The following is a 16,315-nucleotide window of genomic DNA, read 5'->3' as shown; positions in this document are numbered from 1 at the left end:
AAGTGCCAACGGGAGGTGGGGCGAGGAGCCGCAGTCAGGCTGCTGCAGAGGCCCGCCTGGCCAGCACCCAGCCTCTCAAGGAACTGGGCAGACTGTCCGTGAAACGCGAGTAAGAGCCTGCAGTACCTAAAAAATGAAAGAATGTACGTGACAAAAAATGGTGAAAAAGCACAACAGCTATGTTTGTGCCCAGTGATCAGGCTCTGAGGAGCACTGACCCCTTTGAGGAAGCCTGTGTTTGGGCCAGTGTATCAGCAGACAGTCTTCCCGACAGAACAAGGGACCACACGCAGGTACAGGAGCAGCCTGCCTGCAGTGTGACCAGGAAGCTACGTCCTTTCTGTTTCCAGTGCAGCCAGAAGGATCATCATTTCCATAAATTCAAATCGATTCTTGTCTCCAGCCAAACCATGTTCCTCCGCCCAAAGGTCCTTTCGCTTTTCCACTAATCAACTTAACGTCAGATCTAATATCTAGATTCATTTCTCTTAAAAACCAGGGGGAAAAAAACCACCTCTCCACTGGCTCTGTGTTGAGACCCTGGCGGTCCTCTCACTTCGTCTCCTGTCACCATCCTCAAGACCATGCCCAGCTTGTTCCCAGGTTGGAAGCAAGGGCCCCAGGTCTGCTCCTCATCCCTGCCTTCCCTCCAGAGTTCCCAGTAGACGACTAGGAATATCATTTTAGAGAAATACAAACTTTTCAACAAATGAAAGCATAGCCGGAGTCTGTTTTGAACTGGGATCGTCTATAAAGGAGCTGGAGCTGTGCGTGATGGTAGCTCTATCACTAACCATTTTTTAGAACAAACTACTGCCCATCGTAACAATAAAAACCTTTGTAAAAAAGCAGACAATTGGCAAAGACTTACGGCCAGAGTGTAACCTATAAAACAACATGAAATAAACTGCCCTGGTTTATTTCACCTGCGTGGGGTCAACAATAAAGTGGTCTCTTGTCCAGCAGGTCAGGCCCCCTCCGTGCACTGAGATGCTCCAGGGGCCTTCACGACCCACCCTTCCGGGCTCTGGGCTCTGAGACATCCTGGAACAGAGCTGGGAAGCACGACCCGGCCAAGTCTGGATGGAAATCACGGAGACGCTTGTTAACGTGGTTTTAGCTCATTGATAGTTAAATCAGAGCTGCCATTTCCATTTTGTGATATTATATAAAACACAGATGAAAGGAATTCAACGTACTATTCCTGGGGACACGACAAAGTGACAGCTTTTAGGGGGTGGAAGGGGAACCAAAAGCAAAGACATTTAATCATAAAACTTTCCTAAAACAAAGAAAAGAACCATGCTCTACAACTTCAAATTTTTCTTACAAAGAAAAATTTAATGTTAGGTGAGAGGTTGAACCAGGCTTAAAGCAGACAGATATTAGGAGTGGTGCAGCCTATAAAAATGCCCGTTTCTAAGTACTCACTGGAAAACTGCATTGCCTATACCAGAAAAGTCAGTCCTGGTAGGCAATGTTGGACTGGTGATTTAAGCCACACAGTAAGACCAGTAACCAAAAGAAACAGTTCGAGGTGATGGTAACAGTGGTTTAGCCCTTTAGGAGAAACAGTCCTCTCTGCAGCTGGTATTAAGTTACCACAGGCATTGAAGGAGCGACGAGAGTAAGAAAAAAATCTACACAATTACAGAACTGCCCTCACGGGTGCCCGCCCCTTCCGAAGCTCTCACTGGCAAACGCCAGCTCTTGCAAGGAGAGCTCCCAAATACAATAAAATTATTACACAATTTTATTCTGAAGAACATTTTACATTTTAATAAAAAAGAATTTATCAGGAAATAAGTCATTTACAAACCTTGAAGAGTTTTTGCCTGGATCTGGAGTAAGAATGTCTTAGGAGGTTTGTAAGGTCTTCATAACAAAGTATTGTTATTTACCCCCAAAAAAGAAAATCCAACATTAACAGGTTGTCTATGTAATATTTTAAAATTGTGAACCAAAAACTGCTACCTGTTTTTTGACTGCAGAGAATCCCTGCCAAGGTAACTTGACAAAGTCGGCATAATCCCGTGATCAGAAAAGGAAGCCTTGATGGGTCTAATGATCCCAAAGTGGGTTTTCCTCAGGAGGTACAATCGGAGTGGGAGTGCATTCTAGTGAAAACAGCAGCCCTCATTCGGTTGCATATAAAAGCCCTCAGAGAGAACACAGCACAGCAACGTTTTGTAAAAAGGCAACAATACAATTTGTCCAGACTCTGACCTCCTATCACAGAGGACAGCCTCACTTTGTCTCGCCATCCCCTCCCCCCAGCACTGCAAGACACCATATCCCGGGGGGACCGGAGCAGAGGGACTTCATTCACCTGCAAAAATGTCCTGTGGGGCAGGTGAGAAGACCCACCACTGCGAATGCCACAGGGTCAGAGGAAGCAGCTTGACCTAGTCTGAGGAGCTCACGGGGGAGAGGGTTAAAAGAAAACAAAAGACGGGCGCAACCCATGTTGGAGCAAAAGGTTCACTATCAAATCATCGGGCTCTTGCTCAGGGAAAAGACTGCAAAGAGTCATCAGGTATATCTTGTGTAAAGACAGATTCATAGTGACTCAAAATATTTTATAAAAATCTCTGTAGTGCCAAGTTCTTTTAAACTTAAAATTTTACCCCCAAAAGATTTTCATTGAATAAATGAGAATTGGCTCAATTTCTTCTACTTCTGTTTAGTCCGAGTAAAAAGACCAATAATTTCTAAATTTGGGTGGGGAACTACAATTATTAGGACCCATGGATATTGCTGCAGTTCAAATACGGTACAATAATTACAAAATATAGACCATCTCTTTACAAATACAAATTATCGTATATTACAAGTCATGTACAGTAAGTCTAATTTTTAAACAAACTAGCGTTTCTAAGTTGACCTGGTTGCGAGTGATTATTCCAGTTTACAGCTGCCCTTAGCCTGACAGAAACCGACGATCTGAGTGACATGCTCTCGTGTAAACTGGTGTCACATAACAGAAAACCTTGCTTCTAAGGTCCTGCTTCCCTCAGGATGACAGCTGGTAGGTGGGCCCTGACTTACTCTATTTCAGAACAGGAACCAGGAAGCAGTGTATTTTGGGGAGAAGGGGTTAAAAGTGGATATGCTGGGCCCAGTGAACTCTGATATGCTAGACTGATGGCTGAGGTAATGACACAGGTATGGTGATTGTCATCACCTTTAACCTTCCCACTGTGCCTGTGGGCGGGTGGGCGTGGGCGAGTGCCCCGGGGGGCTGTGAACCAGAGGGCAGCTGGTCCGGGCCTGCTGTCCACAGCTGGGGCCCAGCACGTGCGCACAGCTGTCCCCCAGCAGGTTTATGGCTTCCTTGAGGCAGGACACCACCTGCACACAAGTCTAACTGAGCACGGACTTCACGCTAGTGCCTACACTCTCCTAACTACGAGGCACTTTTTCTCTGGCCCTCGGGCGCCCGCCGGAGGGCAGAGGCAGCCTGCCCGTCCCTGGAGGCTACAGGGTGGTGATGCAGATCATTTCATCTGCCAGGTCCTCCTCCTCCCTCCCGGGGTCTGGCTCTTCGTCACTGTAGCCGGGCCCGAAGTCCTGGAGCTCGTAGTCCTGCTGGCCTGGGATGGGGCCCACGTCGCCGTTCGCCCGGGGATGCACCGTCCCATTAAGCAGGTTGCTGGCTGCACTCTCCATCTCGTCGATGGTTAGGTCACAGGCATCAGCGATTTCGTGTTTTGTCGCACACACGAATTTTGGGTCCCTTGCATACCGTCCTAAGCCTTCGGATATCAGGACCTGCACAGGAAAGTATCGATGGCATGAATGCATTATGAGGCTGTGAGGGGGGCAAGGACAGAAAATCCACTTCAAGCACCAACTGCATGACTCAGTTGTGTTCACTAGATCTCATACATGGTAACTAACTGTACATGCAAATGGCTTTGCCTTTGAAATATCATGAAGCTCGAAACCTATACATAGCCCAACAAGAACAAAACCCATAGTGGGGAGAATCTGGGTATAAACTGGTAGTTGTGCGAACAGCTATTTATGGTGGTTTTATACTCATGCTGTAGGTACCATCCTTGCTTCTAAGAAGTGGGCAGAGTCCAGATCAGAAGCAAGGAGCCTGGCTCCAGACCCCTCCCGCCCTCAGGGCCACTACCCAATCCTGCTCTGTGCGGGTCTCAGGACGCCACCCCGGCTGTGCCTGCAGCCCCCCTCCTGGAGCACGTGGGTGAGCCACACTCACTGCCTCCACCAAGCTGTCTGCGCTCCTCTGCTTGTCACTGTTTTTGTTGTGGAAACTGCTGGGGACAGTCAGGCTGGCTGGTGTGAAGGTCCGATAGGAGATGCCAGGCTCGTCTGTGTACCACGAGCTGCGGTGCAGGGATGGCAGGCTGCCGTTGACCTGGTCCAGGGCCTCCGTCTGCTCCACCTGGATCAGGGGGGTGTAGCACGGCGTCCAGTCCTGGTAAGGAGGGGTCGCTGGAGGGGTGGCCCACGACCGGGTGGAGTGGCTCGGCGAGTACTTCTGGGCTTTACTTGAATCTAGGCCTGCGACTGCCATGATCTGAGGAGAAAGGGGGAGCAGAGAGACCAGAGGGCCTCAGAGGTCTGGACGTCAGGCCTCTCACCCCAGGTCAAGCAGGAGGCAGTTTTGCAGGGCAGCCTCGGACAGGACTGTAAAACACACTACGTTAGATGGACTGGCGGTAAAGGTTGGGCTTTCTAGCAGACTGTAGCTCCCTTCTCCCCAAACCCTAACGCACTCCCTGTGACTGGTGCCAAGCAGGAATCAGTTGCTAATTCATGAAATCGCTTCAGAATGACGAAGCCTCAGGGAAGACACACAAGCTGGGGTGTATGGACACGCCGCCCAGCGCACTCTGATTTAACTGTGGAAGTACATTCAGGGCAAGCTAACGGTTCCCAGCACCCGCAGTGAAACACGGCTGTTCTCTACTCTAGTGCAACATGTCAGGCGGCCAGCCTCTGCCTGCTCTGAAGCACTGGGCACAGGCCTTGCTTCTCCGCCTCGGTGGCTCCACGGCAGACCCGCCTCAGCATTCCAGCCCTGTGAGGGGGACCCGAGGCCCTGTCCTGTGAGCAGCCCAGGCCCATGGCCGAACGAAGGCCATGTGTGCCCAAGGGAGGCAGTGCAGGCAGGACCTGGGCCTGGCCAGGGCGGGGTAGCAGAGGGAAGGCATTTGCATGCATATGCCAGTGGAGACCTTCATGTCTACTTGGTCATGGCATTTGATGGCCTGAGCCTTCCCAGGGCTTGTCCTTCCTTCCATGACAACGCAGGACACATCAAAATGAACATAAAAACGAAGGCAGAAGAGTAAAAAGCTGGTAGACACACAAGAATAGAATATCTGAAATGGCAGCTACTGTTATGTGCTATGGATGCTCAGGATAAGAAACCTACCTGGAGAGCCGACTCCACCAACTTAGACCCAGGTGCGCACCGCCCGAGGTAGCTCTCTCCACCTGCCCCACCCCTCCCAACGCACAAGCGGACAGCATCTCTGATGTGTTTTTTCAGAAAGAAAAAGTCCGTGTCCTTAAGGCAAAGCCCTGGTGACTGGGCTCTGGCCCCGAGCTCCTTCCTGTCCAGTCACCTGCACTGTGGACAGGTCCTTCTCCCTGGACAACACTCCCCTTACAGGCAGGGTTGGGGGCTCACCCACCCCCATGAGCACAGGGCCCTGCTCACAGAGGGCTCCATAAAGAAGGAACAACCTCTCAGAGCAAATAAAGGGCACAGATGACTGTTCAGTCTAGTGGCCACCACTCCCTGGGTTGTGAGCTGTGCCAGGCCCCTAGCTTCAATGACATGGGGGAGAAGACTGCACCTAGGCCAAGAGCCCAGCCTTGGCACTTGGAAGCCTTGGATTCAAATGCCAACTTGGTCATTCATCTCCTGTGTGAGCTCAGGCACTCATATCCTCTCTGATGTTAGCTTATCCATAAAATGGTTCATGATAGTATCTATTTGCAGGGTTGTTACATACTTGAACCCCAGCATGTGTGAAGGTTCTCTCCTTCCCCTTGGTGCTGGCAGCCAAGGGGAAGGGGGTGTCCTGAGGGTTGGTCCCACACAGGGTGCCCATCGAGCCACTGGGCAAGGCCAGGTGGGCCGGCTTACCTGTTGCTGCATCAGGTGCAGAGGCAGGGCTGTGCGGTGGGGGAAGGTAGGGGACGGTGGGAACTCCTCCTGGCTGCTCTGCCGGCGCAGGCACTCAAAGTTGAAGGAGGATCTCCGGTGAGCTGAGAAGGCAAAGCATAGGAGCAGTTGTGACACAAGTTCACTGGCAGGACGGGCTCCTGAAATCACGGTGGCCCACCGAACATTCAGCAGGGGGCCCAGCAAGGAGCCCAAGCAAGCGATTTGTCTGAGAAAAGGCATTAAGTAGTGAGGCTTCAGACTTTTGGATGGAGCTTGAGGAAGAAGCCCAACTGAGGGATACTTTTAAAAAGTGAAAGTAGAGCCCTGGCTGGTGTTGCTTAGTGGTTAGAACATTGGCCCCTGCACCAAAGGGTTGTGGGTTTGATTCCAGGTCAAGGGCATGTATCTGAGATGAAGGTTCCATCCCTGGCCCTGGTTGGGGTGCGTGTAGGAGGCAACCAATCAATGTGTCTCTCTCACATAGATGTTTCTCTCTCTCTCTCTCCTCCCCTTTCCACTCTCTAAAAAATATCCTTGGTGAAAATTAACAAAAACAAAAAGTGCAAGTAGATTTTCTGTAAATGCCATGCCTATTCTCAGGAACTGAAGGCAGCCGGAGGGCAGCTGTTCTGATTTGCAGCCCCTGCCCTATACATCGTGGGGAACACAGCATTTCAGGCAAGAACATGACCTCATTCTAGAACTCCACAGGCACTGGCTGACTGCCCTGTCCTCACCTTCCGGACATCCTAAGTGTCTCTGGGGCCCGAGGTATCTCATAGGTGCTCTTGGGTTTACTCTGCCTTAAAGGGAGTGACTTGCTGCCTATCAGCTCAACCAGATAAGAAAATTCTTTTGTTGGGAAAGAACCAGCTTTCCTGCACTGGAGACAAAACCAAAAGGAACACCTCTAACTTTAAAGAATGCAGTCGTCCTGTTAACAGCCACTTTGAACAGAGGCTGATACACAGGTTGAGCAATAAGAGATCTAGAGCTTGTGGCTTCACAGGGCACCGGGCACAGAAGAGCCATCTAGGTTCAGAGTCCCCAAGCACAGGCCAGGGGCCTCCCCCTGGAAAACCTCCACAGGAAGCAAGGGGCATTTCAGGAGCCCTACTGGTACTTTGCAAGACAGTGGGTGGCCAAGCCCCCTCAACAGCTCCTTTCTTGACCTCTGCTTTCTAAGCTCACAGGGAGGCTTAAAACTCCACACTCCTAAATTCCTGTATTGGAAACTGCAGGCACCAGTCTGGGGTGGGCTCCTGGGCATCCAGGAACTGCTCACGAAGCTGCAGGAACCAGTTCTGTGAGGTGCTGCCCCCAAAGTGCATGAAGACCAGGCTGGCCACTGACAGGGAGGAACGAGACAGACAGCACTCCTGGTCTCGCAGGCCCCATGCGCACTATGGGGCAGGCTGGGGCCTCCTGGAGTTGAGTCCATGGCTGCTGTCCTAATCAGATAGCCGACCCTCCATGCACCACGCAGGGGCCGAATTTCAGTGTTCTAAGCAGGGCAGGCCTCCCTTGGCACCACAACCTCTAGGACCCTCCTAGGATCAGATGGCAGGGACCTGAGACTCAAAACCAGGAAAGGGAAACCATGCCCCTCTCTCTCAGATAGGGCGTTTCAGGTTTGAAAACGGGTCCACATACACCCTTCATCTCATTTGGTCACAACTATCTCTGCTGGAGGAAGTCACCCTCCTGAAGCCGAGAATGCGGGCTGCAGAGTTCCACACTCTCCCCGCCCAAGGTCTGAACCTACAAGCAGCGAAGCAAATAAAACACGTTATTTATCTGCTCTTACAAGTGAAGAGGGCACCTGCGAGTGGTGGGCGTGAGCGTGGCCGCCAAAGGGAGGTCTGAGGGGGCAATGGACTCGCGTGTGGGCCTCCACCCAGCCTCGCCTGCATGTGCGTCATCCAGTATTTATGGAGGCCAGAAATGCTGTGTGTTTGAGGCTATGAAATTAAATATTAACCATGGAAATGGGTCTGGTTGCACTCCCCAGCGGGGGTGTGACAGCTGGAGAGAGGGAGGACCCAGGCGCCACCCAGCCACAATCATTATTGTGCATGTAATCAGCAGACTGGGAGCCGATGTGTCTTGGCTATTTTTTGGTTACTGATTAGAGTTTTGCTCAAAAACACGCTTCATTCCTTAGAAATACCAGAAGTGGATATTCTTTAACCACTATCCAAATGTCCACATGTCCAAAATCAAACTGCCCAGCCAGGAGCTGGCAGGGGCCACTGCTGAGTTTCTTTCCCTGGCCCAGTTCCTCACTGGGAGTGACCCAGATCTCCAGGCAGCACCAGATATAGGAAAACCAGGTGGGCAGCAGCCAGCCCCTGTCCTGCTCAGCAGGATGGGATTTCCAGGTCCCAGGATGGGAGCGTCTACCCTAGAGATCACCGCCAAGTCCAAAACCTGCCCCATGAACAGAGGGCACTGGCGGACCAGAGGCAGAGGTGAGAGAGAGGAGGGTGGAGAGAGGAAAAAGGAGACACTCTGGTGTGGCCTGAGGAGAGACAGGGATCCCCAGGTACCCGGTGCTCAGAGGCGTGGGCCGCAGTAAAACAGACCTGGGTTAAGTCCAGCTCTACACTCCGACTGGCCCCTTCTGCCCTGAGGGTAGTTACCCCAATGCCCAGAGTGGGGCTAACAACAGTGATGCTGCACGTCTTGCGCATCTTTGAGGGTGGATCCTAGGCTCAAAGGCGGGGAAACTGGCACAAACAGCCCCTCACCAGACCCTCTGTGCTGTGCAACATCAGGGCCGCATCCTGTTTGCTCTGCTCTCCAGAGCAGCGCTCACGTGGTTTGAGCTCTAACATGTGGGATGCAGATAAGAGAGGACGGAAAGCCAACAATATCTCCAACCGGGGGCTGGCTTGAGGACTAAAGGTCCTCGACATGGCAGCACCTCAGCCATCACCACCGTCCCCCCAACCCTGGGGCTGGGGAAGGGGCACACTGTTCTCCGGGAGGCTTCACCCCAAACAAAAAATCTGGCCTCACATGTTGGAGTGGGAGGTAGTAGGCGTCTCCTTGGAGATCTCCGGGAATCATAGCAAACGGGTGAGTCACTGTCCTCCAAGAAGTCTTGGGGGTGATGGTAGCCTCGGGGCCGCTCGAAGTCCACGCTGCTGCCTGGGTGTCGGCTGTAATAGCTGTAGTTCTGCCTGGTGGTCAGAAAGGCCAAAAGAGACAGTAAGGGGCACATGTGCTCTCAGTTAACAAGTCCCTTCCATTAGCTTAGACGTGCCCACCTCTACAATCTTCTCCCCACCTCCCTGGGCACAGTAGGACTAGCTGTGAACAAGGCAGCCCTCAGCTTCACCGGAGATTCCAGATGGAGGACAAGGCAGTTACAGGAAGGTTCAGGACAGCAGGCCTGTGATGAATGGGGTGCTGGTGGTTTCCCCCAGGCCAAGGCGGCCTCCGAGCCGGGGCAGGTGTGGACTGCAGGTTTCCTGCAGGCTTGACTATCACCAGCGCACTTCCTCCTTGAGAACCCCTCTCCTGAGTGCCTGCCCTCAGCCAGGGGCTGAGCTGGGAACCAGGGACACGACGGCGCATGAAGCACGGCCCCTACCCTCCAGGAGCCGAGCGGATACCAAATGCACAGAGCTGTCTAATGCAAACGGAAAAGAGGGCCTGAAGAGAGGGGCCGGGGTGGGCTCTGAGTTTTGGGGAGGTAGGCATTTCAATGTCAAACAGGGAAAGAGAAGCAAAGCCCTGGAAGAGAGGGTGGGATCAGGCCAGCCGAGCCGGGAAAGGGTGTCCAAGGGGCGGATGTGTGTGTGCAATGGCACTGGAGAGGGAAAGTCGGGATCCACTTGGTCAGCATCAGGGGCCCTGGAAGTTGGGCACTGAGGGAGGCTGGCAGGGTACTGGAAGAGGGCAGGGGAAGTGTGAGGCTAGTTACTGACAGCTCAGACACGGGAAGGGACCTCTCGGCAGTACCACGTCCACTTCCGTGGGCCACCTGGTCATGGTGAGATGCGATTTACAGAGAAGAGGATGGTAGGTGGCCTTTGTCCCCCTGCACTGCCCACCATGTGTCCCAAAGCAAGTGTCCCTTTAACCTCAAACATTCTTTCTTTAGGACAGAAGCCTGGAGAGGGACCCTTTGATGAGAGGGGAAAACAGGTGCTGTTCATTAAGGTCCCACCAGAGCTCTGGGCTCGCAGAGCTGCTCTGCAGACAGCTCCAGCTTCGAGTGCTCCGCACTAACAAAAGAAAAACAGGCCTCTCAGGAGACAAGGAATTGATGGAGACGAGCTAACCCTCCATGCACAGGCCCAGCTCTCATTTCTGGACCTTTATTAAAAGGCCCCACAGGTCCCTGGTGGAAATGGGGAAACAGCCCAGAAGAACAGTCTCCATTTTGCCTCTCTGACCCCATTTGCTCTGCTCAGGCCTTTCCTCTGGCCTGGAGTCTGTGTTCCTGGTTTGCTTTCCAGGGCAGTCCCCAGTGCAGCTGCAGGTGGCCCGTGGCTCCACAAACAGGCAGAGCACAAGGGACTGGCAACAGCCAAGTCTTCTAATTGCGCCCGAGCTCCAGAGCTCCTCACCTGCTGGAGGTTGGCGAGCTGTCCTCGTAGTCCTCCTCACCACTGAAGTACTCCGGCTCCCCCAAGTAGCAGGGGTCCCTGAAGTAACCCTGTATCTCCGGGTCTTCCCGGCAAATAGTTGGAAACTGCTCATCTCCTGAGTCGGACCTGCAGTTGGGAAGAGAGGACTTCAGCGCCTGGGCAGGCGGCAGACACTGCCCGTAGCTGGGCCTCCACCTGTGGCCAGCATCCTGCCCGTGTGCACCGGGCTTCTCCCCGGGCGCACCTGCCTCAAGCAGGGCTGGACTGTTAAGGCCACCGGCAACAGGGGCTGGGGGTGGGAGGAAATCCAGGAAGGATTTCTTTCTCAGTAGCTTGCATAATGCTGGTGCCAGACCGCAGGACTGGACTGTTAAGGCCACTGCCAACAGTGGGGCGTGTGTGTGTGTGTGTGTACACGCATCAGGAAGGGTTTCTTTCTCAGTAGCTTGCATAATGCTGGTGCCAGACCACTATGCCCAGGGGCCCTGGTGGCAAAGGAGTAGATGTAATTTGGGGAACAGAGCAAGAAAATGGACCTAGAAACCTGCAGTGATTGGCAGGCCCAGGGAAAATACTATGAAATTCCAGGCCATCTACTCTGATCCCCACTCCTTAATACCTGGGCCCCGTGTGACTTCAGAACCTGGAACAAAGAGACTCCCTCACCACCAACTTCCCACTGCATCTGACCCAGGCAAGGTAACAGGAATTTTGGATAGTGTCCCAGGGAGACTCTCATGCATACCTGCCAAGTTTTCCAAGACTGTCCCCTGCCCCAGGCCTGTGGTAATGCCTCTCTGAAGCCTGGCTGTCCTGGCTTGGGTCCTCAGGAAAACCAGCCAGGCACTGTGACATCGCTCCTCTCCAGAGAGAGGACTGCGCTCCCTTCAAGTCCTTTATGCTCTCCCTGACCTCTGGTCCAAGATATCACTTGACAGAATTGAACCAGAAGACCTATCCTCCCCATCGCCAACAAAACCACCATCCTGCCCGCTGTTCCACCCAGTTCAGCCAACGTGGAGCAGATACACTGCACTTGTTGAGGGCTGCATGGGAGGCAAAGGAGAGGACCTGGCCCCTGGTCTCCAGGAGGCTGGGGACATCCTTCCACCAAGGCCACACAAAAGGCTTGGCCCCAGAAAGTAGCAGCCATTGCCCAACATCACGGGCCCAGGTCTGGGCACCAGTGCACAGCAGGCTCTCCCTGTGCTGTCTCAAGGTCTGCAGGGTCTAGCTTGGGCACCTGGCATGTGAGCATCAGTCCTTGGGTGGGAACTGTTTATGCAGAAAGAAGGCACTGCCCCCGACTCCTGAGTCCATAGCCCTGAGCTATAATATCGCAGTTGGCTCAAAGGAACTTCTCATCTCTCAGCATTCAGAGAGGCCAACTGGTCACACAACACACAGTATTTAACACACAAACACAGGCAGTGAGCACATACCTAATGTAAGTCTCATAATAGCGGGCTCTATCCAGGAAAGGCATAACAAGGGAGGGAGGGAGAAGATAAAAGTTAAATATTTCCAACAAAATTTACAATGCAGTTACCAGGCTACTACCTAGAGGGGGCTGGCAAACTACGGGTCACAGGACAAACACGGCTGCCACCTGTTTCTCTGTGGCTGATGAGCTATGAATGGTTTCTACACTTTTAAAGGACTGCAAAACATCAAAGGAAGAAAAATATTTCATCACCTGTGACTATATAAAGGTCACATTTCAGTGTCCAAAAGTAAAGTTTCATGGTGACACAGCCGCACCCATGCGTTTAGCATACTGTCTCTGGCTGCTTTCTTGCCATAGCCAGAGTTGAGTAGCTGCAATAGACTGTTTGGTGCTCAGAGTCTAAAGTGCCTACAGTCTAGCCCTTCCCAGAAAAGGTCTGCCAGCCCCTGTCCCAGAGTCTGTTGGCACAACGGGGACGGTAGAGTTTACACCTGCTGCCATTTTAAGGAGTGGCTCATTGAGCAAGAGTCAGAATGGCCAGTGGCCGTTTATCCTTCAGGGTCATCATGTGGCTGGGGCCTGAAGAGGCCATGCCCTCGTGGCACTCACAGGCTCAACTGCAAATGTCTACTGGGAACCTCCTGCACATGCCAGAGCATGGGGGTGGGGGGCAGACACAACACTACCAAGTGCCAACAAATGTTAAAGGTTACCTTTTAATACTGGACCTTCTTTGAGGCTCATGGTCATGCTTGTGGGAGGAATCATGCCCATTTTCAGACACATGCTCAAGGTTCCCATTGCTGGGCCGCTTTCCAGGGGCAGCTTTGGACATATTGGCATTATTGAGATTGGCATTTGTTGAGCTGGGAGCTTGCTTTCCTATGGAATTATGGTTATGATGGTTATGACACACCGAATTTCCTGCTGGAGGAAACAGCGGTTTCTCAGTATCACTTGCAGGTGGAATTGAAGGCCTTTGGACATGCAGGGGACGGTGGGTGGTATTGGTCTGCTGAAGGGAATCTCTCCTATCACTATTAACATGATTGACATGGTTTCCAAGCAGGGCACCATTTCTCTGCAAAATAATGGGAGACAACACCAGGTAATTTAACAAGTATTTGATGCAGGCTAGCTGTGTTAGGTCATTTTTTTCTACATGAAAAACAAATTCTAGGTTAAGCTCCGGAGGATCCCTGGAGAACGATCTGAGGGGTGAATGTGTCTATGTGGTGGCTGGTCCCCTGAAATGAGGAAGGTTACCAAATCCTGAGCCGGGGGGCAAGCTCTTGGCTGTCACTCGAGTGTGCTCTTCCAGTTGCTCCAAGTTGAGGTGACTTGGTATATACCGAACAGGGCTGGTTGGTAGCCCCAGAGGTTGAGGTTGGGTGGGGAGCTGGGGGGCTGAGGGCTGCTGGCAGCTCAAGGAACTAGCCTGGGGAAGAAGGGAGCAGTGCAGGCAGGCAGCTGCCAGAAGCACCCAGGGTTCTCACCCATACCAGCCAGTGGCTGTGGCCAAGCCCCTCAGGAGCTGCCAGCGTGGGGCAGAGGAGCAGGCCTGGGACGGGCAGGCCTGGCCCTAGAGGAGGTGCTGGTGAATGGGGAGGGCATGGTCCGCAAGCCCCCTACACTCTGGGGCTGCCTTGCATTCTCCAGGCTCTTTTGTGGCTCGTTAGCTGCCCCAACTGGAGTCCTGCCCCACTATTTCCAAGCGGCCAGTGCGCGGCTGTGCGTGGAATAATTACTTTGACTACATCTTCTTCCTCTTTGGTTTCCTCAGGCTCATCGTCCTGCAGATCACATGATATAGCCCGCCGGATCTCTGGCCCGATGTCGTGCAGTGTCCTTAACCCCGCCTAGATCAATGAAAACGGCAAAACAGATTAGACGGCACGGGCGCCCTGGGCCCGGCCTGCATCCTGGCTTCGCTCCTGCCCGATTCAGCCGTGGGAGGGAAAGGTTTCTCCAAAGGGCGGCCCAGGAAGCAGACCACTGTTTGAATAGAACTGACGGAGCCCTGCAGCCTCGGAGTTGTAGGTCGTGGTCAGGGGTTCAAGATGGTCCTAGCCTGGGATGCTCGAGGCCCACCTTAGGAAACTCCTTTCAAATGCCCCCACTTAAAGGAACAGTGCCTGGTGACTAGTTCCAGGTCTGTCATGGCCAAGAGCCCATGTCCATGTCTAAATGACAGTCCACAGAAGGATGTCCTGCAGAGCGCCAGGTATCTCCCAAGTCCCAGCCAGGCAGGGAGCACAGCCTGGCTGCTCTGCAGGGAGGATGGCAAGGACGCGCTGGCTGGTCCAGGGTGAGGAAGCCTAGGTGCAAGTGTCGGAGGGCAAGCAGACCAAGCAGCCATCGGGGCCACTGGTTCTGCTAAAAAGCCATGGGAATGAGGGAGGGACACAACACACTGCAACCACCAGCACACTCAAGACCGTGACAGAGCGACTGACATGCACACAGACCTGGGCCGCTGTGCAGTGCCAGCCTCTGTGGCCATTCGGGGAACCCTGGCCTGCACTCAGGCTGAGAACTTGCCAGCAGCCAGGTCATCCTCTTGACAACCACGACGCCCTGACATGGAGGCCATGTGAGAACCGTCAGCTGACGCCTAGGCCCCTCACAGACACTCCGCCTTTCCCCAAAGCCCTCATAGCTCGCCTTATCCTGGGTCCAGAGCTGCATGGGGACAGAGCCTGGGAGAAGCCTTTCCACTGTTCCCGACTTCTGTAGGAAACATGTGGGATGCTTATGGGCCATACACGGGGAAGGTACAGTCACTGGCTCTGAGAAAACTATGATGCTTTGATCATCAGTTTAAGGAAAACAGCAAGCTGACTCGGACAGGCTAAGCAGCCACTAAAGGCCAGCTATGCCTGTCTCCACCTGCAGCTACCACGGTAATATCAGGGCAGTGAGCAGAGGAGGACAGGGCCAAGTGTGGGTTGTCAGGGGAGGGGACCACTTCCCTGTCCTTCCTCCACAACCCCCAGCAGCAGGTGGGCACAGGAATATACAAAGCGTAATGACCATACTTGAGACACGCTCAGCAGTGGTCAAGGTGGGGGAGCAGACGGTGGGCAGATCCAGCAGGGCTGGGCCCACTGATGTGGGAATGTTCAGACTGGTCTTTGCAGGCGCCAGGGGTGGTGATGTTAATCTAGAATGTAAAGTGTACAAGTGCAAATTTCCCAACAGTCCCCTTTGAAAATGGCCTCCTCCATAACACACCCAGCCCAGGAGATGAGCGTGTGAGAGGTGGCACAGCAGCCTGGGTCTGCTTTGAACCAGGCTTTGAATAGAGGATCAGGAGGTCTTTCCAGTTCCTGAATTGTAGGGTGAAAGAGCCACCCACAGTCAAAGCTTTCAGGTCCCTAGCTAAGAAGGCTCTGGTCTTGCAAAGGAAAGACACACATGTCCCAGAGCCAAACCCAGAACAGCTCATGGTGTGTCAGTGAGGCTGCCACTTCCTCTCCTGTCCCTCTGATCACAGGCACAAGATGCACACACACATACACATGCACACGTGCACTCGCACACATGCATGCATGTACACACATGCACACATGTACTCGGACACATGCATGCACACATGTATGTACACACACACTTTCCCTCTCTCAGGATCCCTGAGTCCAGCACATCTGAGCCCAGGGAACCACTGGGCTTGGGGGGACCCCTTGCCATTCTCATGGAAACATCAAGAAGGCGAGTCTAATGTCAAGTGGGTGAAAGCTCTTACACAGCAGAGCTACCGGCATGTGCAGAAAGGTCGAGCCCAGTAGTATTAACAGCCTACGGTTCATTCATTCAGCATTTTCTAGGGCACAATTATCAAGGCAAGATAAGATAAGCCAGAGTTCAGGGCGAATTCTGGATCACTGGGGAGAAAGGGCTGTTACATATCTGAGGCTCCAACAAGAAGAGACCAGGTCTGACATACTTGCTGCTGTCCCCACAAAACAAACACAGGTGACCATGCACTAAGTCAACACCCCCAGTTAAATGATGTATATTAATCCATGTTACAAGGCAGCATGGGCCAGACACATTGAGTTTAAATAGTAACAAATAATCCTGTTCGCTGTCATGCAACTGATTGGACTAGGTCTG

At 52.9% G+C, this 16,315-nt stretch overlaps 1 protein-coding gene across 4 annotated transcripts in view; it reads right to left on the bottom strand.

Annotated features, from left to right (window-relative positions):
* Nucleotides 1-3,307: 3,307 nt before the first annotated feature.
* The window catches only part of CACNA1D (calcium voltage-gated channel subunit alpha1 D), a 286,732-nt gene continuing 273,724 nt past the window's right edge, over nucleotides 3,308-16,315 (bottom strand). For 3 of the 4 annotated variants that reach the window (XM_087825031.1, XM_087825033.1, XM_087825032.1), the window contains 8 exons: nucleotides 13,948-14,058; nucleotides 12,913-13,280; nucleotides 12,195-12,221; nucleotides 10,732-10,878; nucleotides 9,173-9,336; nucleotides 6,131-6,252; nucleotides 4,229-4,549; nucleotides 3,308-3,771 (listed from right to left, as the gene is read on the bottom strand). In XM_087825031.1, the coding sequence (XP_087681157.1) occupies nucleotides 3,478-3,771; nucleotides 4,229-4,549; nucleotides 6,131-6,252; nucleotides 9,173-9,336; nucleotides 10,732-10,878; nucleotides 12,195-12,221; nucleotides 12,913-13,280; nucleotides 13,948-14,058 (1,554 nt within the window). In that variant the 3' untranslated portion in view covers nucleotides 3,308-3,477. The remainder of the gene's footprint in view (nucleotides 3,772-4,228; nucleotides 4,550-6,130; nucleotides 6,253-9,172; nucleotides 9,337-10,731; nucleotides 10,879-12,194; nucleotides 12,222-12,912; nucleotides 13,281-13,947; nucleotides 14,059-16,315) is intronic. The other variant, XM_087825030.1, reaches the window with a different exon arrangement.

This window comes from Miniopterus natalensis, chromosome 15 (genome assembly GCF_054644295.1).
Source record: "Miniopterus natalensis isolate mMinNat1 chromosome 15, mMinNat1.hap1, whole genome shotgun sequence".
NCBI lineage: Eukaryota > Metazoa > Chordata > Mammalia > Chiroptera > Miniopteridae > Miniopterus > Miniopterus natalensis.
The sequence above is the reverse complement of the archived record's forward strand: the minus strand, read 5'-3'. Positions and strand labels throughout refer to the sequence as shown.